The sequence below is a fragment of the Aspergillus mulundensis genome (genome assembly GCF_003369625.1).
Source record: "Aspergillus mulundensis strain DSM 5745 chromosome Unknown scaffold_26, whole genome shotgun sequence".
In the NCBI taxonomy this organism is placed as follows: Eukaryota; Fungi; Ascomycota; class Eurotiomycetes; order Eurotiales; family Aspergillaceae; genus Aspergillus; species Aspergillus mulundensis.
In genome coordinates this window covers 109,908-135,743 of record NW_020797914.1, presented here as the reverse complement: position 1 = coordinate 135,743, position 25,836 = coordinate 109,908, and the positions used below count along the sequence as shown (strand labels likewise).

Here is a 25,836-nt window from a genome sequence, read left to right as displayed (position 1 = left end):
CTTGTACCCTGTATATGATTCTTGGCCTCCTTTGATTCCGTTACATCGTCGCCATGTTGCGTCTCCAATCCGCTCTGTTCCTCGCCTATCTGGTGGTCAGGTCTGTCGCCGCAGACGACTTTACCCCTCCCAACTGCAGTCTTGATGAGCACTGTCCTGAAAAGTACCCCTGCTGCTCCGGTATGTCTGAATTCTTCTCATATGCACTTCACCCGCTCACGTTGCACCAGTGTACGGACAATGTGGTACCGGCGCTTACTGCCTCGGCGGTTGCGATCCCCTGATGTCGTACTCTCTTGACTCCTGCGCCCCGATGCCCATCTGTGAAAGCAAGACCTACAAGTGGGAGAACCTGGACAACGCCGCCACGAACAGCGAATATCTCGGAAACGCCTCAGCAGCCGACTGGGTGTACAGTGGTGAGCCCAAGATTGAGGACGGAAACCTTGTGCTCACCATGCCCAAGGAGAGCACCGGCTCTCTCTTTGCAAACAACCACTATATCTGGTACGGCAAGATCGGCGCCAAGATCAAGAGCAGTCGCGGTGCTGGTGTTGTTACTGCCTTCATTCTTCTCTCTGACACCAAGGACGAGATCGATTACGAGTGGGTTGGTTCCGATCTGGCCGAGGTCCAGACCAACTATTACTTCCAGGGCATTCTTGACTGTGAGTCGCCTTTTTCACCACCTGCCTATCATGACACTAATTCTCGTAGACGACAACGGTGGCAAGTCCAAGGTTGATGGTGACAACACTTATGCGGATTGGCATACCTACGAAATCGACTGGACTCCCGAGAAGATTGACTGGTTGGTTGACGGCGATGTTGTTCGAACTCTTACCAAGGAATCCACGTTCAATGAGTCCGCGGACCGTTACGAGTACCCCCAGACCCCGTCCCGAATGCAGCTGTCGCTTTGGCCCGCTGGTCAAGCTAGCAACGCTCAGGGAACCATTGAGTGGGCTGGAGGTGAGATCGACTGGGACTCCGAGGACATCAAGAACCAGGGCTACTACGCTGCGTACTACCAAGATGTGACCGTGGAATGCTATGACCCTCCTTCCGGCGCCAAGATCGACGGCGACGTTTCCTACGATTTCAAGGACGACAAGGGTCTCGAGAGCTCCGTTGAAATTACCGACAACAAGACCGTGCTTGCCTCTCTCGGCGCGACCGGTCTCGACATGGACCTTGGCTCCAACAAGACCAGCAGCAGCGGAAACTCTACTGGTACCATCTCCAACTCCACCGTCCCTCAGAACCAGGGAGGCACCGGCAACGTTGTCGGTTCAACCAGCGGAGGTGGCTCTGGCTCATCTAACACTGGCTCTTCCGGGGGCACTTTCAGTCAAGGCACCGAGGACACCACCGACGGCGGCGAGAACGCTGCTCCCGCCGAGCGTGTCCTCAAAGGCTCCTTCTTCGCAGTCCTGGTCGCTGTCGTTGTCCTCATCACCATGTGAAGACTTTCAACCTTCTTCTTCTCTGTTTACATCTTCTTGGACTATACTTATTTATTTCTTCTTTCATCTCGGCCCCTGGACAAACAGCATAACGCGTGGCCACCTTTTCTAGATATACATTCCCGCCATATCATCCTTGTCATGTTATACGTTATGTTCTATACCTGGGCACGATCGCCTCTCTCTCTCTACCCTGTTATCGCCTTGATACCAGTGACTTTTACTGTGTTCAATTTCACGTCTATTTATTGACTGACTCTTGGGTCACTCGGATGTCCTCATGTTCTATCTATCTATTTCTGTCATGATCCCGCAGTGACTGCGCCGACTCGTACTGCTACTAGATCTGGTGGGTTCGTGGACCTCTATCCAGACTCTCCAGCAACAAAATCATATAATATATACCCTAGTCTTCTGTTCCTTGCTCTTCTGGCTGTTGTCGCTTTCGATCCATCATCGTTATGTCATTTTTGGTTCTGGGAATTGGCATCTATTAATTGCATTGCACGCCTTGGTTTGCCCTGCCTATTGATTTTCTCATTGGCTGCTGGGGGTCGCTTGCATTTGCGCTTGCATATTGTTTGGGTTTAGTAGTCGCTAATCCAAATAGTAATAACGAACCTATAGGCCCAAACATCTTGCCTAAAGGCCATACTGACCCGCATCCTATCAGAAGCCACCGACCTTGGAATCCATAATAAGCAAAATCGCCGTATAGCGCGACTAGTAAACACGTGGACCGGTCAGTCCGGCCTTCCAAGGTTCATTAGATGCAGGTCAGGATCATTACCAAAGTCCGCCGCAAAGTAAACATTGATCTCGATCCATGGGAGGGAAACCCCTCTAAAAACCATGGCTGGGAGAAACATACTGAGTTACCTAGGTCTTGTCTATTGCAGATTGCTCGGAATGTGACCATCAGTTGGCACGGTGATGTTCTACAGTTGAATATATATATGGTAGGTATATTTCATGCCCAATATGACCTCTCATAGTTCTATGGAACGCCACAAGCATAACTATAAAACTGACTAGAGTAAAAGAAACCCAAAACCCGAAATATCCTTGGAATGCATGCCTGTTAAAAATCGAAAGAGCATATGTAACACCATATATGAAAGCCCAAGCAGAAGAGGAAGAAGAAAGGAGTTCTACTAAATCCCATACACATCCAAACCAATCTGAAATCAGTGAACACTGCCACATCCACACTCATCACCGACTAATCCGCGCTTCCGCTTGAAGTCACCATGGTACGTGTCGAGTCCATCGGTACGAACGTCGTCGCCAAACGGGTTACCCAGCCAGCTGAACTTTCCGTCTTCAGCGGCAACATTTCCACTTTCAGGACCAGAAGCAGCGGACCAGTACTCAGAGTGCTGGAGGCGGTTTGTGATTGCGCTGACGTCTAGACCGAGGTAGTCGGCGAGGAAGGCTCCCACTTCGGTATTTTCGTGGTTGCCCTGGAGCGGCCAGGCGTCTTTGGAGGATGAGGCGTAGATGTTTACGTCGACGCCTGTTTAAGAGCAGAATAATTAGTACATAGCGAGGGAATCTTTGGTTAAATGGGAGGCATACCAGAGTGGCCGTGCGTTGACCAGCCGATTTGGGCTCGGCGGCTGATCATGTCGGCGAAGACGTAGGCTGGGATGATTGGGCTGTTGGGGTCAAGAAGGGAGTCGATCTCCTGCTGAGTCGCGTCTTCAATTCCTAGGGCCTTCTTGAGGAGGCTTCGAGTGTAAGTCTCCTGGGCAGGCTTCTCGGGATTCTGGCTGAGGTAGTCTTGGAGCTCATTGGCGGCATACTCCGAAGAATGGCTTGCATTGGCGAGCACGCCTGGATACCAGAGATAATCGGGGTAGGCATCGTGTAGCTGGCGGGCTGCGGCAAGACCACCGGTTTCGTGGTCGGATGTGGCGACCAGAACGCCTGGCGTGGAATCCTCCTCGAGGAACTCGAGAACCGCGGCAAAGGCCTTGTCGTAAGCGAGAACCTCGTTGACTTGCGCAGCTGGATCGTTGCCGTGACCTGCGTGGTCGATGCGGGAGCCTTCAATCATGAGGAAAAATCCTTGCTCGCTGTTCTCCGTGGCATGGCTGAGGGTTTTCAGTGCCGTCCGCGCCATTTCCTCCAGAGACGGATACACATCATTCTGAGTTCGGCGGTCGATTTCATAGGGGATGTCCTTTTCCGCGAAGAGGCCCAAAAGTGGCAATCTTGATTCCGTTCCCCCATTTAGGCTGTCAAAACCTTTCCGGTCGCTGATGTATGAGAACCCCTTTTCCTTGGCGATAGCCACAAGATCACGCTCATCCGCCCGACAGCTACCATCCGTTGTGTTCGGCAAGAAATGGCATCGTCCACCGCCCATGATAAGGTCCACCACACGGCCCAACGGATGTTCACCAATCTCCTGTTCCGCGATCTGGTCTTCGTACTGTCGGAGATTTACGTGTGACGCGAAGCAAGCCGGTGTAGCATCGGTGATGCGGGTAGTGACCACCAACCCGGTCTTGTAGCCGGCCAGAGACGCGGCCTCGAGCACCGTTCCACAGGGGGAGTGGTCGGGAAGCACAGAGATGGCGCCGTTGTAACTCTTGAATCCGCACGAGAAGGCCGTCGCTCCGGCCGCCGAGTCTGTGACCAAACTCGAGCTGGACCTTGTCCGCGATGTACCAAGAATATGCTTGTCCAACATGAGGACTTCATCTGCTGGAAGCCCCTGTGTGAGCTGCTTGAAGCTTCGGGTCATGGTAAGACTGGTTGGGCCCATTCCGTCGGAGACCATGAAGATAAGGTTGCGTTTCCCAGTCGGTCTTCCTCCAGGACCCCATGGTTCTTTCTCGTGGCTCTGCGCCCGGCTTGTTTCGTGTTGGTAGACAACTGCAATAACTATGACGGCGACGGTGGCTATGAGTGCCCAGGCAAAGAGGCCGACTTGTCTCCAGAATCCCCACCCCCGATGACTTCCGCCGCTGCGGTGGGTGCGCTCACCAGTCAGCAAGGCGTCTTCCTCCTCGGCATTGCGAATCGAAGACTGTTCTGATGATGGCCTTGGAGCCAAAAGAGGCTCTTCTCGCGGCATTGCGGGGGAGCACAACGAAATGAAGGGATGGTGGGGGTTGACGTTGGAGTTGGGGTTGGAGATGGGGAACTTGGGGGTTGGATCGGGCCAAAGCTGTCAAGCGGCTGACTGAAGGGGCTTGGCGTGGATTTACGTCAGATCCACTCTCAGCCCTGCGCAAGAAGACAAAGGTAGATTGCTATATAAGATACATATAATATACAGTTTGAGACATACGGATATTTACCTCCCCTTCCATCCGATCGGAATCATGGCAGCCGCAATCTCAGAGACTCCCCGCTCGGTCGCGAGCAGGTTGAACTGCGCAGCAGCGTTCCTCGTATCCACCACTTCAACCCGGATCCCAAGAGCGTTGATGCGCTTTCTAGTCTCAGGCGCGAGAGGGTATATGGAAGCTCCCATTCCAAGAATCAGCAAATCTATATCACAGAACAGTCAGTACACCATATGAAAAGGAACAGCAGAAGGAAAGAAAAAAAAATCATAGTCAGAAAACATACCAGGACGAGGCCACACTAGGTCCAGAAGACCCCATGCCTGCTCATCAACCTCAAACTGCCCCTTCGCATTGACCATACTGCTCTTGTCCCCGTCCTGTTTCCCCAGCCAAGGTCTCCAAGTGAAAGCCTCTCCGCCGACCAGCATCACCCCGTCACCACCTGTAATCTTAACACCATTGTCTAGATGGAATCCCGTATCCAGACAGGCATCGACCGCCGTTGTCGGGGTAGGGATGTTTCCGAGAACATTAAGCGCAGCGAAGTCAGTCTGAGTATCCTCCTTTGATGGCGGGCCGCGGTCATGGCTGCGTGGTTTCGATGGATGGGCGCGGGACACCATGCGGGTTGGGCGGATGTGTGCAGGGCCATTAGAGCCGCTGTTATGGCGACGAGAAGAATCGAATGGCGAGGCGATATGAGCTTGCATGCGGGTAAGGTTCGCGCAGAGAGGGGTGGCGGCTCTAACTGTGGTTGGGGATATGGATGTTCGCAGGGCTCGAAGGAGCTGAAGAGATGGTGGATGCATTTTCAATCTTCAAAAACGGAATTTCTGCGTAAAACAAATGCACACAAATGGTTGAATTGGGGAACAGGAGAGAGACGCAGGCAAGCTCGATGAAATGGGCATGTTGCGATAGTAAAAGGCGGAGAGGTGCCTCATGAATTAGGCACTGAGCTATTAACCAATGGCAGGCCGCACAATTACCATGCTGAGGACGGAGTAGAGTCTAGACAGTAGACTCAGCTGCAAGAGTAATACGTAGGGAGAGATAGCAGCAACAACGACTTTTTATTCATTATAGATACTGCTATAGATAGTATCCCATTATCGCAATATTTCCAAACGTAGCTATCTAGGAAAACCCCTGCCGCCCTTCGCCACAACGGTCGAGTTCCTGTCAAATGTAAAATGTCATACAAGGTCGTATATCACCCCAAACGCCTTTTAGCCCGGAAAACAATATGTGAAGCAGATGGACGATAAACACCAATCACCGATCAAATCTACGAGAGCAGTATTCCACCCGCCATTCTAACTGAGGTCTTTGGTCTAATAGATAATGCATAGGCAATGTCGCCGTCGCCGTCGCCCATTTCAGCGTGTGACCATGCTGGGCAAAGGCTCTATGGATGGTGGAATTGAGCTTGTCGGGTTGCATTTCGGTGAGTGTTTCGATCCTCATCGGACTGGCTGGAGCTGTCCTCCGCGGCCGCCGAAGTGGATGCGCTGCGCAACCGTTGAGCTCGGTCTTGCAGCACTTGAGCTTTTGCAGCAGCCTCCTGAGCACGGATTTGCTTGCGCCACATGCTTGCATACCGACCCTTCATCGCCAGTAATTGGTCATGCGTCCCGCTCTCTGTGACCTTACCCTCACTTAGGACCAGGATCCGGTCAGCTGTTGTGATGGTGCTCAGTCGGTGTGCAATGACGAGCATCGTACGGCCGCGAGATAGCGTTGACAGAGCACCCTGAATATGTTCCTCCGTCTCGGTATCCAGTGCAGCAGTGGCCTCATCCAGGAGAATGATTCGCGGATTCTTGAGGATCGTCCGAGCAATTGCTACTCGTTGTTTCTCTCCACCACTGAGTCGCAGGCCACGCTCACCAACCTTGGTGTTGTAGCCATCTGGAAATGACATGATCTTGTCATGAATACTTGCGGCCCGACATGCTTCGTAGACGTCTTCGTCCGTGGCATTCGGATTGGCATATTTCAGGTTATACATCAGAGTCTCATTGAAGAGAACAGTGTCTTGCGGCACTACTCCGATATGTCTTCGTAGAGAGTCGATAGTGATGCCTTCGACATCATGCCCGTCAACTAGGATTCGGCCTCTTTCAGAATTGTAGAATCGGAAAAGCAGGCGGAAGACGGTTGACTTTCCTCCGCCAGACTCACCGACCAACGCGGTGGTAGTTCCGGGCTCGCAGTGAAATGTAAGGCCGTTCAACGCCGGTTTACGGGCGTCGTAGGAAAATTCAACATTGTCAAATTTGATGTCTCCCCGGCAGAGCGGCAAAGGCCGGGCGCTAGGTCGATCGACAACGGTAGGCTGTTCCCTGAACAATTCCAACAAGCGCTCCGAGTTAATCAGAGCAGACTGGATGGAACGATAGAATGTTCCGAAGAAATTGAGGGGCCCCTGCAATTGGGCCATATATGTGAGAAGCAAGACAAACTGACCTACATTCCGTTGACCGAGAGAGACTTGATAAGCGGCAATGAAACAGGCAATCAGCAACCCTAGCATAAAAATGGTATTCTGCGAAGTGTTCATCAGGTTCAGAGAGAAAAGGACATGGTATTCGGCCCTTTGGTAGTCGGCTACTGCGGCTCGATACCTCCCGAATTCATAATCTTCCGCGTTGAAGTATTTAACTGTCTCATAAGAGACCATTGAGTCGTTCCTAGACAATTTATGTGAGTAAATCGCATAGCATCTAATCGTAAACTGTATAACTCACTTCACCGCGTCTTCTTGCCGGGATGAATTGACCATCTGCCGCCGGATCTCCGCCCTCCACTGGGCCATACGGATAGTCACGTAAAGATAGCAGAAAGTAACAATGGTGACGACGAGAGCGTAGTAGGCGTCTAGCGCAACAAGGAAGTAGACGATCGCAACGCAGAGATCGACCAGCATTGGGACCACCTGGAAGGTAATTTGCTCCAAGAATGTGTTGATCGAGCTACCTTTGCTAAGAGCCGAAAGCACCTCGCCCGTTTTTTTTCCAAGATGGAAATCCAAGCTGAGTCCATGGACGTGTTCAAAAGCGGCGGTCGACAGTTCCATGTAAGAATACTGGCTGACAGGAATCCATAACGTTGAACGAAGGGACCCAATAAGACCCTGATTTCCTTGAAGCCACCGAAACAAGATGTATAGGCAGATTTCGAACCATGGCACGCGGAAGTCGTCGCCCTGTTCGGATAGTTTGTTGGTAATTTTAGCAACCTGGAGAGGAACGAGGACATTGACGACACGTTGGAGAACAATCAGCATGAAACAAACCAGCACCACTAACTGCAGACGGCGGGACTTGGATGGCCAAAGATATGGGAAGAATAACGAATAGCCGCTGAGGTATTCCCACCAACTGGTGGATGGTTGTGTTGTTGGGCGAACCCACGGATCTGCTGGCTTGGGTTTGTGCTGATCACCATGAACATTATTAGTTGAGCCATAGGCATGTCCGTTCTCTGTCCCAGAGTGAAGAAGCCCAGTAGTTTCTGTAGGACTGTCTCCGTTCATACGGGCCGCTCTATGGGCCACAGGCGGAGATCTGAGGGAGCTGCACGCATAAAGCATGATTAAGACGAGCAATAACAGGAGGCGGATGCTGTTGCAGACGATGCTTGCAGCCTCCCACATAGTGACACCTCCCTGTAATTGGCCGCCAGTGGGAGCTCCAACTGCAGGCTCATGGTGCGGGCGAGAGTATATGGAGAGTGAAAGCCCAAGGATCGCCATTTCAAGGGGTGCGGCTATCAGCCATGGCACAAACTGAGCGAATGTCGGCGATGGGTCGGTATCCAACAAGGACACAAGGATAATGGCATAGTCAAAGAACGACCCCACAATGTAGATCTGTCAGAAATTAGCCACACATCATCCTTTAGTGATATCACACATGCCACAGAGGGCAAAATGGAGACAGGAAAGCATACCACCACTGCTTGGCCACACCACCACTGCTCCGATCTGGCAACCATCACATGAGCCACGTTCACAGCAGCCTCTGCCACCAGCGTGACCAGAATGGCAGCGGAGAGCAATTTGAAGCATAGTTTCGCGTTTCGGGAGAACTTTTGGGCCGATTTTACCACGGCTATTGTACTCCTCGACCGCTTGGGGAGTGGACGGCCCCCTGGGCCGGTCTGCGAAGCACAGGAATTTCGGGTCGCGGTTCTGGCCGTCACGATCGAGTTGGCTATAAATGCCGACGCAAACACGACAAGGATCAGGATCGGGTAACCGACTCGAAGGGATTCCAGAAATCTCCGCATGACGTTATGGCGACCCATGGTGAGCGATTTCCTCGCGCAAGGTCCTAGGCACTATATCCGAAGACCGTCAATCAGAGTATTTCCATGGCACAGCGACAGCAGCGTTCCTCCAGCCTCGGTATAGCTGAAGACTGGACAGTGGATGGTCTGGGGATTGGATTGGGACGCGGGAAGATTGAGGAGAATCTCGGCGAACGAAATTTCGAAGGGATCGACGGGGAAGAGCGCGGTCTTCGTGATCGTTCTTCTTGAGCTCTAGCTCAAGGATATGGAGATATTAAAGTTCCAAAAGAAAGGAGAATAAAAAGAAGACAATTGCAGCAATTGGAATGCAATGTACAAAAACGAGGCAGCACGCGAGAGAATAAAACGGATAGCAATGAAGGGCCGGGAACAAACGGCGGGTGGACGGAGCTGGGACTACCCTAGAGGGGAGAACGAAATGGACATTAGAGGGAAGAGGAGGAAGAAGAGAGAGGGGGGAAGAGAAATGTTGTAGTTCAAGGGTTCAGGAAAAGTAGAGAATGAGGACTACTAAAATACCGGTGACGAAGAGACGCATGGAGCTTCTGCTGGCCATGGCCCAGAACAATTCCAGACTCGACTAGCTGGGCCCCAGAACCGAGCTCTGCATTATTATTATTCAAGCTCACTACAAAGAACTCTCAGGTCGCATTTTTTAGGAGGCCATCCTGGGTATTATTCTCGCCGGTCTTCTCCTTCAACGCTGATGATTTCCTGGAGACGGGGGTTTTCGCGCTCAAGGATTGCTTCCTACGATGATCTCTCGATGGTCTTGATGACGGGTGGCTCTGAACATGCCGTACTTTGAATGATTATGTTACAAAATCGAATAACGACAAAATGTGATGCAGTTTGTGCGCTTGCTCCCCCAGGATCTCGAGATCATCAATGGCCAGCAGTCAGCACTCGTCAGAGCTGGGTGGGCTAGAAAAGGATCAGTGCCCAATGGGATCTTGCATTACAGGGAAGTTCCTCCAGAGTAGATGGCGGTAAAACCTGAAGACCGGTCTGCTTGTGATCTTGAAGAATTTGGAGATGGACTGCGACTCGAAGGACTCAAAGTACGTTCGGAGTACAGCGATGCAGCCGACGTTGACTTGCTAAGCTCTGGCAAGACAAGCAGAGCACGGAGTGTTTCCAATCCAGCCGAGTTTGACGGTCTTGGAAGGGAGGTGACATCAGATCTGGAGTGTTTGCTCCAGAGCCAGATCATCGATATCAAACCTCAGCGTCCTATCAATCCCGAGGCTGCGGATGATCTAAGACCTACTAACGGAGGGGTTGAGATCGAGATTCGAGGCCCCCCTACACGCCTATACATAGCACAAAGGTGAATCTCATGATCGACTGGGAGCTGGCTTGCCATCCAATTCGCTGCCAGACTTCCTCCACGTCAGATGGTCAAAACATGGCAATCTCGAGTCCAGCTCACCACAGAATATGCTGCCGTACACCGCCGTTAGCTGGAAGGTGAAGCTCGACGTTCAAGGCTGCCAGTCAACCCCTCCCTTTGCTCTGTTTGACGTTTGTTCCATCCAGCCTGCATCCGGCCAGGGTCTTTGGGCCAACTGGAGTTGAGCTCGCCCTTCCGCTGCGTACATACGTCGGTCGCTCAGGCATTCGAGTCGAGACGATATGGTCTAGTCGAGTGATATATCAGCTGGACGTTTGGTACAGGTCTATCTAGATATCCGTAACTCAGACACCTTGAGTCGTATTGTAATAGGCCGGCACTAAGCCAAATTCGAGCGTAACTCACGCGCGTGCGACGATTCTCGATTGAGCCGATTCTCGACAGATGGCAGCGGCCAACCACGTCAAAGATACTTTTCATTGCCCTAGAATCCTTTGCATCGGCTCATCAGGCATTCGCCTCAGTCCCTACTCGCCTGCTTGATATTTTTGCCGCGTCGTCCAGCAGACTGACTAATCCCGACCGACTGGCGACTGGCCGCTTTCATCCCGGCGCCCGCAGGAAACCGTCGCAGCTCGTCTCCGGACACGGTTTGAACCTTTCCCCGCGCGAGTGCATCTGACAGCTTGTCGCAACCCGCCATTCCCCATTGTCCTGGACGACCATGGAGCCTCGATCTGTTTCAGTTAGGTCTTGATGATGCGCGATTGAAGCATGACTTCCCCGACTCCACCCCCTCCTCCGCCTGCCCCGATACAACAACAGAGCCAGAACCAACCCAAGTACTCCCACCGCGCGGCCAATGCCCTCGCTAGGTTCGCCCAGCCTTTCTTGTCAGGTTCTCGGCCACCCAGTCCGCACGGCACCGGGGCTCGTACAGAGCCTGCTGCTGTCCGTTCTACAAGGTCTAGGTCTTTGTACAGCCTCCTCGCCCCCCTTCCCTCCCCCCCTTTCCGTTTAGTCCATCTCTCTACGCAGCCTTGTAATAGGTTCCCGCTGAACTTCATCTACCATAATCCGATTGGATCTTTCTTCGTGATTATGAGGCTTTGACGCATCCATACTAATACTAAATGCTCTGTAGGCCCGGCGCATCTCAGACAATCACCCATAAGACAGGCATTTCGATTGCTGCGTTGGATATCTCCCCGCAACGGACACATGCAGTGATTGGAGGGAAAGAGATTCTGAAAACGATCCGCGTCCTGCCGGATCATTCGTCGGAGGAATTCAATTTACGCAATGCTATCATCGGTTACTCCTCGACCCATGGCGTCGGCAGCGGGCTTTCCGCGCGGCACAAGGAGCAGCTGACGGTTAAGGATGTGAAATGGTCACATGGACCCTACGAACAGATAATTGCCACCGCGGTGGCCAACGGCCGCATAGTCGTTTATGATCTACATCGAACCGGCTTGGAGTACTGCAGGTTTCAGGGCCACAGCCGCCAGGTTCATCGCCTAGCCTTCAACCCGCACCAGCCAGCATGGCTTCTCTCCGGTAGTCAGGACGCCCACATACGGATGTGGGATTTGCGTTCCGTGCCAATGGATAGTGGTGTCTCAGTGTGTGGAAGTAGGGACCACTATAACGGCAATAGCGACGCTGTCCGTGACATCAGGTGGTCTCCCGGCGACGGAGTCTTGTTTGCGGCTGCCACAGATAGTGGCGCAATCCAGCTATGGGATATTCGCAAGTCGAATGGTCCTCTCATGCGGATAACTGCTCACGACAGGCCTTGCTATTCCGTAGACTGGCATCCGGACGGGAAGCATGTTGTCAGCGGCGGCACAGATAGACAAGTCAAGGTCTGGGACTTTTCAGCAAACGCTGATCGCAGGCAGAAACCTCTATTCCAGTTTCGAACTCCTCAGGCGGTTCTCAATGTCCGCTGGCGTCCGCCTTCGTGGTCCAGAGAGACGGACAGTTCTGGCGACTGGCAGTCATCACAGGTAGTTACCTCTTACGACAAAGAGGACCCGCGGGTTCATTTGTGGGATTTCCGTCGGCCTCATATTCCATTCCGAGAGTTTGACCGATATGACTCAACCGCCACGGATTTACTTTGGCATTCCAAAGACCTTCTGTGGACTGTAGGTGATGGCGGTGTCTTCACTCAGACCGATGTACGTTATGCGCCTCAGGTGGTAAACCGGCGTCCAACCTGCTCGGTTGCCTGGAGTCCCAGTGGCGAGGTTCTCGCTTTTTCCCAAAGGCGTCCTAGGAGGAGTATCCGAGGTCTCAGTACAAACGAATTCATTGGCTACTCCGAAGAAGAGGATACTGCTGGTGAGACGCTGAGCCAAAGCGCTGCTGATGAGGCGGTTGTTGATGAGCCCTTGTTTGCTTCTATTCGACCTCGACATAGTAAGTCCAGTAGTATCCGTACATCCAAATCTCTCGGCAGCACTCCACCGGCAACTACAGACCTCGTTCCCATACTCCCGCTTGAAAGACTTCTCTCGAAAGAGACATCCCCGGCTTTGAGCCAGAAAGGGGTGTGGGTAAGCGTTCCAGGAGCTACAATGGATCGAGAAACGTTCCAGTACCTTGCTCGCGAGTATTCGCCCCTCCTTCAGAACCAGCTCTATGGCATGCAGACAGGACTTCTACTGCCACTATTAGATTCGCTCATCCATAATGCTCAGCGTGCCGAAGACGTTGCATTGCCTAAATTGGCTCAAACCTGGCGCGTAATGGAATACGCCATAGTCCAGGAGCTGCAATCAAGGGAAAGAGAGCAACGCCAGGCGCCGGAAAAGGGCATCCACAGTGTTAAAAAGAAAACATCTTTGGATGACCCAATGACGGAGAAAGCCCGAAACCTTGAGGATGCGAGGCATGAAAAGATGAAGACTCGCTTCTTCAAGGGGGTCATAGAGAGCGAAGCCCCTAAAAATCCTCTCGCTGATCTTGAGAGTGCTTCGAGCATGACCACGCCTCTTGCTCGACCGTTACCGGATTCGCCTCCAGATTCGTATGACAGCTCCGGTTCTCCATTCAGGTCTTTAGATGATGCTGAAGACATTCAACCTCTCCCACCTTCAGTTTTGAGCTCGAACCAGGGCACCATGGCTTCAAACGACTGGTCATCAATGTCAGACATTGACTCCCGGTCTATTGATCAACGTCAGCATCGGGAGTCTAACGCCAGTGAAAATGTGCGCATACCGTCAAACAGTCCGCCGGTTGGTCGCCGTGATTCGGTGCCGCACGAAGCCGAGGAAGAACAGAGGTCTGCCCCATTGGCAATTGCTGGAAGAGCTGATTGGTATAACCGCGGTCGACCTCTGCTAAAAAAACAGTTATCGGACGTGGACGAATTTGACCAGCAGATGGAAGACAAAAGGGCTGCTATTCGTGACTACAAGTATTTCCCCAAAAAGCCTCTGTCTCTAGAGGCACATACGGGTCCCATCAAACCGGGCTTCTATCGGCACGAATCCACAGAAAGCTTTCCAATGTTTTCCGCATCGACCACGAGTTCCCACCCCAGCAAATCGCCGGCCACGTCGTTCACCTCTGCAGCTAGGCTTCATGATGCACCTGAAGCAGGCGGCAACAGTCACGATGTACACGCCAGGAATGATACACTATTAAGGACCCGCAGCGATTCGATAATCACCGCCAGTTCTATTCCACAAGAAGAATACGATGTCGACGAAACGTATGAAGAGAATTCCGCTGCCAACTGTCATCTCCATCTTGACAGACCATCCACTCCGCCTCCGCTTTTGAAGGAATCCACACCCTTGAAGCCTCCGACCCATGAAGATGAAGGTGTCGCGGTATCGACAGACCGTGCTTTAACTGCTGGGCCCAATTTGCCGGATGGCTTTCCTCTCGTCTCCATTCCAATACTCTCTGACCAAACAAGCAATAACCCTTGGAATGCGGAATTGCTGTTGAAGGAAGCAATCAGACACTATCACAGTAGTACCGACGTTGATATTCAATCTGCTGCCCATCTGCTCCAGAAGCTGCATATTCTATATGGGGACAGCGAGAATATTTTATCGGTCGAGGAGAGCGAGGCTATATTCAGAGCGTATAATGAAGCGCTCGTACGTCAGTCTATGTACTTGGAAGCAGCCGAGCTTCGGTTGCTCTGCGTGCCGTCGTACCCCGCTGTCTATGAGTATGCTCAAGGAGACACCTACATGAACGTGTTTTGCTTTACGTGCAAACGACCATATGAAAATCCTAAGAATGACAGTACCCGCTGCCACCGATGCAGTACTCCACAGGATCCTTGCACTATCTGCATGAGCCTTGATCCGCCCCCAGAGTGGGTTGCGGAGCAGAGTACCTTGGCCCTCGACGAAGCCCACGATTTGGATTCGGATTTCACCTCCCACCTTCTTTCATCATCCAATTCCTCGCTCAAGACGGAGCCCATCCCCTCTTCCGAACTGGAGCGCATTGACGGAGTAACCCTAGAACCCTATGGACGCGCTCGCGCGAAGGGAACCAAGCTCTGGTCTTGGTGTCAGGGCTGCGGCCACGGCGGCCATCTTGCCTGCATAAGCACGTGGCTCAAGGACATTGACGTGAGTGAAGGCGGATGCGCAACCCCCGGCTGCATGCATGACTGCGGCCCAGGCCCGCGCCGTGAGCACAACCGCCGAGTCCTCCTCGAGGAGACGAAGAAGCGCGACAGTGCCAGTCGCAAAGCTGGCGTCGGCTTCGTCAAGCGCGACACCTGGGCCAAGGGCGAGAGCAAGGCCGTTGAAAAGGTGCGAGGCATGCTGGGCGCTGGTGCTAATGCCGGTGCTGTCGCTGCGACGGGGGTCGCGTCGGCTTCTACCACCGCGGCAACAAGCGCGGCTCCCAGTGCGACTTCGTCGAATATGATGTCGTCGCCGAAGAAAGTGCGCCTTGTTACTCCTAGTGAGCAGGAAAGGCCGCTTAGGACGGCCTCTACGCGGACAAGTTTTGGTTGATATGTCAGTCAGGCACTTGAACCTTGCGGTTTCCATGCTCGCGTCTGCAACTATTCCTTCCTCTTCACCCACAGCTACACCATATCTTTTTCACATATAGAAAAAGTGTTGACGCTACGGTCAGCAGCAGGCGTATTGAGTTCATACCTCAATTTAGCGTAATGACATCGTTATGTATCATTAGCCTGCATTCATGATCAATCATGATATATGGTAAATCGAGATATATCCTAGTCGCTTCCAACATGCCCAGATATGTCATAACAAGATTATTATGCACGCCCTAAGTCGCTCAAAACCCAAGCCCGGACATAAGTCCAGATAACAACAAAAACCAACTTATCTAAAACCTCCGCTTCTTCTTCGCAGGAGCCTTACTCTTTGCCTCAAGCTGCCTCTTCAACTCCTCCCGCTTCCTATTCGCTTTTTCTTCCTCCGTCTCCTCGCGTGCCGGCTCCATAGGGGTCTCCCGCTTCATTGCGTTCTTTTTCTTAGGAGGTGAAGGTTGAGAACGGGTTTCTTCTTTCTTCTCTGCCTCGTCCTCGGTGTCGTCTAGATCTTCCTTCGTTTTAGCCGGAGGGGAGCCAACCTCAGTCCGTGAGGATGTTGGCCACTGAGAGCTGCTGTCCTGAAGGGGTTTAGCCTTGGGTTTCAATCCGCCAATGGCACCAATCCTGCCTAGAGGCTTCTTTTTCTTCGGAGGTGGTTGAGAATCTGGAGAATGAGATTGCAATTTGGATAGGTTGCCGTTTTCTTCTGATCCTGGCTCTGTCTCTGGCGTCGGCGTCGGCTGTTTCTTCTTCTTGCCCCCAATAACACCTAGTCCTAATTTGCGGGATGGCTTGGGGGCCGGTTCGCTACTGTTCCTGGTGTTCGCTTTCAGTGGAGTGTGACGCGGTTCTGGGTCCGCGTCTGTGTCTCCTGAATCGGTTTCATAATCTGTGAGACCTTCCGAGGATTCATGCTTACGATGACGTGGAGGGGAGGGGGTGCTCTGGGTTCGTGAGGGTGCTGGTGAGGGTGATGGTGATGGTGTAGGAGCCGCCGACGGTGATGGCGATTTCTGTCGTATCTGCTTCTTGCCACCAATTGTACCCATGCCTTTCAATTTCACTGACGGGGCCGCTTTGGGGCGAATTGCTGGAGGTGAGTCCTCGGCCTTGTGCTTCGCTTCTTTTCTCCTCTTTGGAGAGACTACCTCTCCATTCTCTGATTGCGTTTCTTCATCTTCCCCATTTCTTGTGGAAGGAGACTTTTGCGGTCCACTGGGCTTTTTGAACCTAGGTGGTGTTTCTTGTCGCTGGAAGAAATGAGACTTGGCGTGGAAGTAGTGTGCTTTGATACGTACCTCGAATTCATCATTTCCCGTCTCGGACCCGGCGTCGGTCTCTGTTTCCAAGGAGTCTGTTGATGATTTAGTTGCTTGTTTCATTTTGGCATCTAGAGATGTAGATGTGTCGGATGCTCTAAGTGTTTTCCACCATGCATCTGGGGCAGGTTTTAGCGAGTCTGCTCTCGGGGACCCAACTGACAGCTCCGCAACGATGTTGGCAGATTCTCGAGATATTGGAGACGATGTGGAGACCTCTTCACGCCACGACTCTTCATCAAATGGTGCAAGACCCCTGATATACTTCGCCGCCTGTGTGAGCGTCAGGCCTTTGCGGCCACGGAGTCCAGATGTACCCGGGAAAATTGTAGTCAAGTCAATGCCCAACCCCTCAAGCTTATCAAAGAGTTTTGCTAGCACCCAGTCCTTTTTGTGTAGCTCCTCAATCAGGAACTGCTGGCGCGCTTCCTGATCCGTCTCGGCGTTGATGAAGGGGAGCAGCAAATGGCTCGTGGTTGAAGACTGTGGCTCCTTGGCCAGATGCAGCTTCCACTTGAGAGGCTCAAGAGGTGAAGGCAGTTTCGACGTCACAGTGAGCTCCAAACTATCAGCGGTGTCTCGTGTTTTGGTGCTGATCGATACTTGGCTTCCAGGTTCATTTTGCAAACCCTCTTCGATCTTCGACAAGAGGACATCAAATTGCTGAAGATCTTCACTTGGGTCGATTGGGGTTTCATCTTCATCAGCTCGTTTGAGAACGGCTTTTCTGTCTAAATACTCCGACCAGATATGGTTGAGGTCTGTCATATACAGCTCGTAGCCGCTGGCTGTTGGTGAGTACTTGTACAGAAGAGGGGGAATATTCCCGCCATTAGCGATATGCAAGCGCTTCCATTTACCAGCCATCGCTATAGCTTCAAATTGATGGCTGGAGTGCAAATCTTCGAAAAGGGCGATGTTTATCGCAGATGTACCGAGGAGGCAGCTGATGATGAGGCAGCAGTGCACGGACCACAAAGGAAGGTCTGGCGTCGGCACACCTTCCTTCTTCCATCCCCAAGGACCTGGACTTCGCCAGATCTCGCCACAGCAACTCAGCTTTCGAATACTAGAAATCGATCAGCAATATGTCAGCGCGCTTTCCAGATAGGTCGCGCTCGAAGCGATCTCGATCTCGGTCACCACACTCCGACTACCACCAAAAATACGGCCGGCGGTCTGACGAGCGAGACCAGAGATATGACAGCAACAGATACCGTGATCGCGATGCGCGACCGGGGCAATCTCATGCTCGAGGCATGAAAGATCAGATGCGGCTCAATCAGCTACAGGAGGACGAGCGAGTGCGCGAGTGGGTGGCACAGGAGGACGTCTTTGTACTCAAGCAGGCCAAGAAGAAGGCAGAGATACGAGTGAAGGAAGGCCGCGCGAAACCGATCGACTGGCTTACGGTGATGCTACGGGTGATTGACCCGACGAGAAACCCTCTTGATGACGAGATTGCGGATTCGGAGATGGATTTGATAGACCCGGAGGGTGTATTCGAGGGATTATCGGAGACGCAGCTGGGAGACTTGGAGAAGGACATTGATACATTCTTGGGTCTGGAATCAAATTCTCAAAATAGAGACTACTGGAAGGTGAGAAATCTTGTTCTCCTCCCGATGGCAGCAGCTGATACCTTTTTTTTTTTGCGCAGACCATGAGGGTTATTTGTAAAGACCGGCAGAAGACGACAGCTCCTGAGGGACGTGCGCTCAATTCGGTTGCTGCGGACATCAACAAGCTTCTTAGTCCGAAATCCTACGAGCAGCTACAAACACTGGAAGGGCAGGTCAGGAGGAAGCTAGACTCCAATGAACCTATCGATACAGATTACTGGGAGGAGCTCTTGCGCAGTCTCACCGTGTGGAAGGCTCGCGCAAAGCTGAAGAAGGTCTACCAGGCTGTCATAGATGAGCGCGTTCGCGGACTGCGTCAGCAACAGCGCGAGGAAGCCGAGTCAGTTCGTACCAAGCTGGCGCCGTTGGCACCCGTCCGGAGCGGCTCTGCGAACAACGAGGAAGAGTTCCGTGATCTCGATCCCGATCCGTTACTCCAGATTCGTCCACAAGACAAGGTATATGAGGTAATAGATGAGGAGGCCTTCCTCGATCAAGTGGTACGTTACCGCATACCTTTCCACGGATCTGTCTGTCACTGACTACTATTCAGGCCCGTGAACGTCAGAAGCTCTTGAAAATGGGTTATGTCCCTCTACGCCAACGCCAAACTGAGAAGACATCGACTCCTGTTGTGAGCAACGTTGCAAATACTCCTGTGGCCAGTAACTCGACCCGCTTCTCATCTATCCCCAATGAGGACTTCTCTCAAGCAACAAAGGCTCTATACGAGAGAGAACTCGCCAAGGGGGTCAGTGAGAACGAGGAGATCTTTACCGGGGAAGAGTCTGTCAGTACAGACACACAGCCCCAATGGGCGAACAAGTACCGGCCTCGCAAGCCAAGATACTTCAACCGTGTTCAAATGGGATACGAATGGAACAAGTATAACCAAACACATTACGACCACGATAATCCTCCGCCAAAGGTTGTCCAGGGGTACAAATTCAATATCTTCTATCCCGACCTTATCGATAAAACGAAAGCGCCCACTTACCGGATAGAACGGGAACATGGAAGAAAACGAGGTCAGTCATTCGCCGCAGCTGGAGAGGAGGATACTTGCCTTATCCGGTTTATGGCTGGACCACCATATGAAGATATCGCGTTTCGCATCGTCGACAAAGAGTGGGACTACAGTGCCAAACGTGAGAGGGGGTTCAAAAGCACATTTGAAAAGGTATGTTTGCACACGTCCCTCCAGCCTCAACATCACTGACCCGCTCAGGGGATTTTACAACTGCATTTCCAGTTCAAAAGAGTATGTCACTCCACACTCTTATGGCTGTTTGTACCTGCTGACATTCCCCAGATCTACTACCGCAAATGAAAAAGCTGTATGTGGCTCGCGCGCATCATCCAAAGTATGCTTATCCGGCCCGGACACAAGAAGCATACGGTGTGTAGGAGGCTCCAGAAAAAGCCTGCAGGTCCCGGCGTTTGTCGCGCTTCTCCGCCTTTTCCCACATTAGAACAAACAGCTGGCGCCGCGATTGGGCTAGAAACATTAACCGTCTGTCAAAGGACTGGGTTCAGCCTGGCGAGTGAGCTCGCACATATGATATCAGATACCAGAGCAGCTCCCGAGCAGGGTTTACCACGTGCATGGAGCGAATATAGAATGCTTATTTCCACCCCCTCTAATTATCCTCCGATGGTGCCATCACCGCCCGATCCGGATCTTCCGTACTTTGTCTCGCCGGGATGGTTTCATCACGTGGGCTGTGGAATTGTCTTCATGGTGCGAGACAGCTTTTCCTTGTTGCTTTCTTTCCTTCTTTTATTCTTCCACTTGGAGGCGAGACTATTTCGGTGCGACATGGCTGCATGCCTGTTCCGGAGATCCGGCTGGTCGGGGAAAGCGGGAAAGGGCCTCAGGGTGCAGGATGCATCAAAAGAGCGATTTGAGGTCAACAGGTCAGTTCCAGAAGGGTCTTGCACGGCCATAAAGGGCCTAAATGCAGAGTCTGGCCAGTACAATGGCCGACCCACCGGAGGTGCTGCAGGCTACCGCGCTCTACCCCCTGTCCTAGCTACACGCTCAATCCTGGTCGGTCAGGCATTGTAGACTACTCATGTAGACCCATTGCGTAGCACGAGATCCAGCCTCTAGCGACAATCGCAGAGATCATTGGCCTCTGTGAGCATGATCGCGTTTCACGACGCGGTACCTAATGGCTGTCTGCGAGAACAACCCCGGGGCGAGGAGCCTGGAGGAACTTGTGTCTTATTTTTAGCGGATTGTGGGAAAAAGAAACGCAGACCCTCATTTCCAGCAGGGGATGTTTGTCTGGAGCTTCAAAGGGCTGCAGGCAGTTTGCAGCAGAAGAAGAAAGAATCGGAGGGTGTTGTGTTGGCAGGGCTTGTAGAACTGTGTGGTATTGAGTGGTCACACGTAGTGCCTTGAAGCAGGTACCTAGACGGCTTGCAGTATTTGACTATTTTCCTTCTCCTTCAACACTTGCAGCCCTGCCTTCTTCTTGCCTGATCGCAGCCTTATTGTCTTATATGTCTTGCGGTTTCCCTTCGCCCATTCTCAATTGGCCTTGCAGCCTTGCCTATACTTTCTTGTCTATACTCAGAAGATGCACTCCTCCCCATACCACCAGCCTTCATACCTCAGCGCCAGCTCCAGCTCCTCCAGCCCCAGCTCCAGCCCTGAGACTCCTCCCTCTCTTCTCGACGGGTGGTCGGACTCCAGCTCCAGCAGTCCCGAAGCAATGTTGCCCTACCAACAGCCATGGGCCGTCGAGCCCACCATGAACTGCTCGTTCTTTCAGCCCCAGTCGACGGTCGAGCCCTCGCAAGATGGTCTGCCTCGTGTAGTACCCTCCATGGGCGGCCGTATTCATGAGTGGCCCGGGTCTCTCATGGCGTCCAACTACTCCTCGTCCAGGCCATTGAAGCCTGAGATGCGGCGCCTCCCTGCTGGCAAGCACTTGCCGGATTGGCCACACTCAAAGCCATCAGAAGCCGCTTCGCTCTCCTTGTACAAGTCTTCACATCCGCTTCCCCCGCACTCACACTCATCATCCCCCATGAATCCAGCTGCGACAACAATATTACCTACGTCAACAAGCATGCCATACCAATCGCTTCCATTGAGCGTCGTGAGCCCGCCCATCAAACTTGAAATGGACCGTGATGTTGCGCCCATCGCAAGTGCGGACGAAGCCGAAGATACAAACGCAGATCCCCCATACTCGCAACTTATCTACGAAGCTCTTTCAGCAGCGCCCGGGAAGAAGCTACCTCTCCAGGGTATCTATTCGTGGTTTGAGAAGAATACGGCCAAGGGAAGAGACCGGGGCTCAAAGGGCTGGCAGAATAGCATCCGGCATAATCTATCAATGAATGCAGTAAGTCAAGTTTTGCCTATTCTCGATAGCTGCTGACCTGTTCGACAGGGTTTCGAAGCCGTTCGGGAAGAATCCATGCCAGGAAAGAAGGCTGTGAACTATTGGCGCCTGACAGATGAGGCCGTTAGCAACGGCATCCAATCTACAACGCGGTACAGAAAACAGACGAATTACAAGAAGCCAGTTGCATCGGATCCGCCGGCACCCCAGCGTCAGCGCTCCGGAGCCAAGGGAGGGAAAGCTACGAAAATCACGGCTAGGTTTCGAAGCAACGGTCTCAGCATAAACGGCATGAGCCCAGAGGAATACCGACGAGAACGAGCGTACCGCCAACAACACCTCCATCAGCACCAGGACTACAACCAGCGCGTCATGCCTTCCCAGAGGCACCTCCCCAAAAGCTTTATCTATAGCCAGTATCTTCATCGCCCGCCGCCCACGACAACAGCAGCATATGCACCAGGGGTTGTAGGAACAGCACCCACAACACACTCAATGACAGCGGCGCGCTCTTCAGCCATCGAGGGTTTCAATCTGGGCAATATTGTTGGCTGCACTGAAGCCCCTCCCTGCACGTCCACTACTCCTATTTTTTGCGACATGGCGGGCCCTGGTCCAGACTGCCTAGTCTTTGACGCCGGGTTTATGGGGATGGACGGCATCCATTCGTCCTTTGCTGGCTCCGAGATCTCGACTACAGATCTTCACATTGGGTTATAAGTGCCCGTGAGCATGCGCTAAGCACGCACGCGCCAACAACCCCTGCCCATTCCTGCACTGCCTGATCTGGGCAGGTGGCTAGCTACGAGCTAGTTAGCCAACTAGCTACTTCGGCATCTCTGCTGACAGACAGCATTGATGAGAGGAGCCGAGATGAGATGAAATAAGACAGAACGAATGTGACGGTCCGATGGAATGTACGTTAGAGTCTGATGTTCGAAAATTAGTGCAGTAGTCTGCCCACTACGGATATAGTCTTGGTTTGGGGCGTTACAAGGAGTACGGTCTACGGATCTGCTGTATCTATCTGTCTTTCATATTACCAGCCCCATCTCGAGCCGACAAGTCATCACATTCATGCATAATCTCCCTAGCACTAGTTCTAGACAGAAAAAGAAAGCATCCACAACCGACCTTGAGCAAATCCTTCTGGCAGCTAACTTCGGCCTGCAAAACCGGCGTGTCTGGATTTGTCAACTTTTCGGTCTCCACGCCATCCACACCCATAGATCGGATCCTTCTCCGCGCAGTTGCGGTGATGAAGACGTCTATCAAGAACTCAAAGGCGCGCGGCAGAACAGGAAGCCCATCCACGGTCTTGGCCGTATTTCAATTCCGTCCGATGATCATTTATTTTCTTCTGCGCCTTCTGACGTTAGTCGTGGCGCGGCCGTTACGAGAGGCCCGTCTCACAGGCGGAGATTATTTAGCATGGATGATACCGGTAAGTGACTAAGTGTAAGCTGGACTCGAGTGTGATTCTGTCATTTCTGATGACCGGGGCCAGAATGCGCGGCAGCCTGAGGCCTGCGAACTACAAGTTACAGCTCGCCACCTGGTCCATGTATGTACAGTACTCTAGACGCCTGGCTGGCAAATAAATAATTTGATATGCTTTTGATACCTTTGTGGGCAAAAGAAACGAGCGAGGGACAGCTAGCTACAGTAACCAGGTATAGAATGTTGCTCTTGCTCTTCCTGTTGCTGTCGCGGCACCACTGAGATACCCTTACCTGTCTACCCTTACTGTGTTCTGCGCATGCGTAAACCTCGGTAAGGGGAGGTGAGGGCAAGGGTTGATCGAGGCAGCGGATTGAGAGATTGGGGTTGGATGGCATGGTTCTGCTAAGTGCCTGTCACGATATGTTATGCATGGGAAGGCTGGAGTGAGGAGTTGGGTTGGGTAGTAGAGTGCCAACTATGTATATAAGCTTAAGGTACATTGCGGTTGTATGGTGATGGAGGAGGAGATTGTGTACCTATATTGGGCTGCTCTACCTAGCATCTTGTTGCTACATCTCGGTCAGTAAGCTGGATCCTTAAGAGCAGGGGTTCTGTTCTTCAATCCAGTCCGTGCCATGCCGTTGTTCCAGCACAGCACCGCCCATCTTACCTACAGGATTATCCAAGGCGTCCAGTGGGAGACCTTGCTTGGTTTGGGGTAAGGGTGATGGATCTTCTCATTTGCCGATGATTTTCGAGACTTGGTGAATGGTGGCTGATGGTGTGAGGGCGGGTTGGCTGAGTGGAGGAGTCAGGACAACCTGGAAGGTCAGGTCATGGTTCAGGGTCAGGGTCGGAACGGATCAGGTCAGAATTTTCGAAGCCCTCGTGATGGCATTGAGAACTCGGCTGGGAACGTCGAGAGGGGTCGAATCAGAAGGTGGAAGAAGGAAAAATAGCTGCGAGGCTGCTGACTGGTTGGGTCCTGGGACGACGGGGTTGGTGGCAGGGTTGGCCTGGCGGGTGCGAGTGTCAAAGCGTCGTACTTTGTGTCGGGTAGAGGCGGTTCTTTGGAGAGAGAACAGTATCTTGTAGAACAGGCACTACTGACCAGTGACGTCCACTGTAGCACCTGCAGAGACTGAAGAGTCGCCACGGCTTGCCACATTGGATGCCGTGTAGATCCAGATCCATGATCAACAACAAAGAACAAAGGAATCGTGAAGAAAGTCCCTCGAACGGGCGGCGGGCCGTAGAGCCCTAACGCAGCTAAGAAAGTAAGTGTGTCAAGTGCCAGTGGCAGTACTAGTGGATAGCAGCCTGCATTTGCCATTGACCTGCCAGTTTAGCCGCAGTAGTTGATTAGTCTGCTAGCGGAGTAGTGCTCTTTCCAATCTTCTTTCTCTTGTCTGAGTGGCCGTCTGTTTTTGCCGACAGATATGGCTCTTGGACAGATTTGCCGAGTGTCTGATATCTACTGGCCAGACTAGTGCTTTGCATTGCATCAACTATTGGGAGTATTGCCTGGCAGAAGTACGATCCGACTTCCTAAGTTTGTCTTCTGCTCTGTACGGAATCAGGCACTGTTTGTCTTAGCGGGCCGTGCCGTTGCATCCGTTACTCTTTGACAGTTTGACTTACCAAGTTATTTGGAAGTTGGAAGCTGTCAATTGTATAGATACTGAGAATCTTCGAGTCCTGTCTCTAGAAACTATATGCTACTCCACTGCATCACCAGTAAATGCAATATATATATCCAGTTGATATTTAGAGAGTGCTAGTAAGTGACTAAGGTGGCGCGGGGTTACCTGACCACAGCTAACTTATTTATACCCAGTTACCACACCCAACAATATCCAATTATCCATCTATACTAAGCATCTAGTCATCAGCTCTTATCCCACCAATCACTTCCTGCCGCAATGCATTAATCTATTGCATAGTATAGCAAGTTGCCTGAATGCCTTCCCAAATTGCTGCAGGCTTGCCGCCAGTGATCCTGCTCGGAAGTGCATGAAATTATCTATCACTCTGGCCCTCTGGTCCTGATGGCAAGTCTTGACAGCCCAATTCATTTTCCTCTTTCGATGATCCCTGCTGCGTTCACGTTCGATAGTCTGCTGGGATGGCCCGAGAAGGCTGCCTTGGCTGTTAAAGTAGGCCGTACCTTTTGCTTGCATGAAGGCAAGGAATTGAATTCCGTCATGATGGTTTCATGCGACAGCCGCCTGCAGTGACTAACGGGCTATGAGAGCTGGAACCTACTCACCGCTGCAAGGCTACCTACAGATCTCGTGGATCGAGGGATGTCTCAGGTTCAGCACCGGGCGGGAGCACAACCAGGTCCCGTCTACGTGTTACGTCCACCGCGTGTGTCAGTCAGTCAGTCAGTGTTGGTCTCGGGCCTGTAGCTCGATGCAGTAAGTCCGACTCTCCTCTGGTCCATCTATCTCGGATCAGAAGCCATCCATCCATCACACTTACACAAAATTCGCATCCCGAGACGATGGAGTGCGAGAATCCAGAGGTGCTTCGGCACCAGCAGCTCAAGCGCCGAGCCAGAATAATCCTGCATCGGAAATGAGTCCTGACGAGGCTGAC

At 52.3% G+C, this 25,836-nt stretch overlaps 8 protein-coding genes across 8 annotated transcripts; 4 read left to right on the top strand and 4 right to left on the bottom strand.

Moving 5' to 3' along the window:
• Positions 1-53: 53 nt before the first annotated feature.
• utr2 (putative cell wall glucanase (Utr2)) lies at positions 54-1,466 on the top strand (the record flags this gene model as incomplete). Its single annotated transcript, XM_026753473.1, has 3 exons — positions 54-180; positions 231-668; positions 718-1,466. 3 exons carry the CDS (start codon positions 54-56, stop codon positions 1,464-1,466), a joined length of 1,314 nt encoding a protein of 437 aa, XP_026597979.1.
• Positions 1,467-2,653: 1,187 nt separating this feature from the next.
• On the bottom strand, positions 2,654-4,551 carry DSM5745_11456 (alkaline phosphatase; the record flags this gene model as incomplete). Its single annotated transcript, XM_026753472.1, has 2 exons — positions 2,654-2,982; positions 3,045-4,551. The coding sequence occupies 2 exons, from the start codon at positions 4,549-4,551 to the stop codon at positions 2,654-2,656; spliced, it is 1,836 nt and encodes a 611-aa protein (XP_026597978.1).
• A 222-nt stretch (positions 4,552-4,773) lies between these two features.
• Positions 4,774-5,577, bottom strand: DSM5745_11455 (Mth938-like domain-containing protein; the record flags this gene model as incomplete). Its single annotated transcript, XM_026753471.1, has 2 exons — positions 4,774-4,970; positions 5,052-5,577. The coding sequence occupies 2 exons, from the start codon at positions 5,575-5,577 to the stop codon at positions 4,774-4,776; spliced, it is 723 nt and encodes a 240-aa protein (XP_026597977.1).
• Positions 5,578-6,176: 599 nt separating this feature from the next.
• On the bottom strand, positions 6,177-9,079 carry hmt1 (putative vacuolar ABC heavy metal transporter (Hmt1); the record flags this gene model as incomplete). The annotated part of the gene is made up of 3 exons (XM_026753470.1): positions 6,177-7,461; positions 7,519-8,642; positions 8,723-9,079. 3 exons carry the CDS (start codon positions 9,077-9,079, stop codon positions 6,177-6,179), a joined length of 2,766 nt encoding a protein of 921 aa, XP_026597976.1.
• A 2,134-nt stretch (positions 9,080-11,213) lies between these two features.
• DSM5745_11453 (WD repeat protein) lies at positions 11,214-15,442 on the top strand (the record flags this gene model as incomplete). The annotated part of the gene is made up of 2 exons (XM_026753469.1): positions 11,214-11,404; positions 11,584-15,442. The coding sequence occupies 2 exons, from the start codon at positions 11,214-11,216 to the stop codon at positions 15,440-15,442; spliced, it is 4,050 nt and encodes a 1,349-aa protein (XP_026597975.1).
• A 343-nt stretch (positions 15,443-15,785) lies between these two features.
• Positions 15,786-17,579, bottom strand: DSM5745_11452 (uncharacterized protein; the record flags this gene model as incomplete). Its single annotated transcript, XM_026753468.1, has 1 exon — positions 15,786-17,579. The coding sequence occupies one exon, from the start codon at positions 17,577-17,579 to the stop codon at positions 15,786-15,788; it is 1,794 nt and encodes a 597-aa protein (XP_026597974.1).
• A 320-nt stretch (positions 17,580-17,899) lies between these two features.
• On the top strand, positions 17,900-19,763 carry DSM5745_11451 (splicing factor cactin; the record flags this gene model as incomplete). The annotated part of the gene is made up of 5 exons (XM_026753467.1): positions 17,900-18,412; positions 18,472-18,933; positions 18,987-19,613; positions 19,662-19,694; positions 19,746-19,763. 5 exons carry the CDS (start codon positions 17,900-17,902, stop codon positions 19,761-19,763), a joined length of 1,653 nt encoding a protein of 550 aa, XP_026597973.1.
• Positions 19,764-21,018: 1,255 nt separating this feature from the next.
• On the top strand, positions 21,019-22,512 carry DSM5745_11450 (Forkhead; the record flags this gene model as incomplete). Its single annotated transcript, XM_026753466.1, has 2 exons — positions 21,019-21,792; positions 21,841-22,512. 2 exons carry the CDS (start codon positions 21,019-21,021, stop codon positions 22,510-22,512), a joined length of 1,446 nt encoding a protein of 481 aa, XP_026597972.1.
• Positions 22,513-25,836: the final 3,324 nt, after the last annotated feature.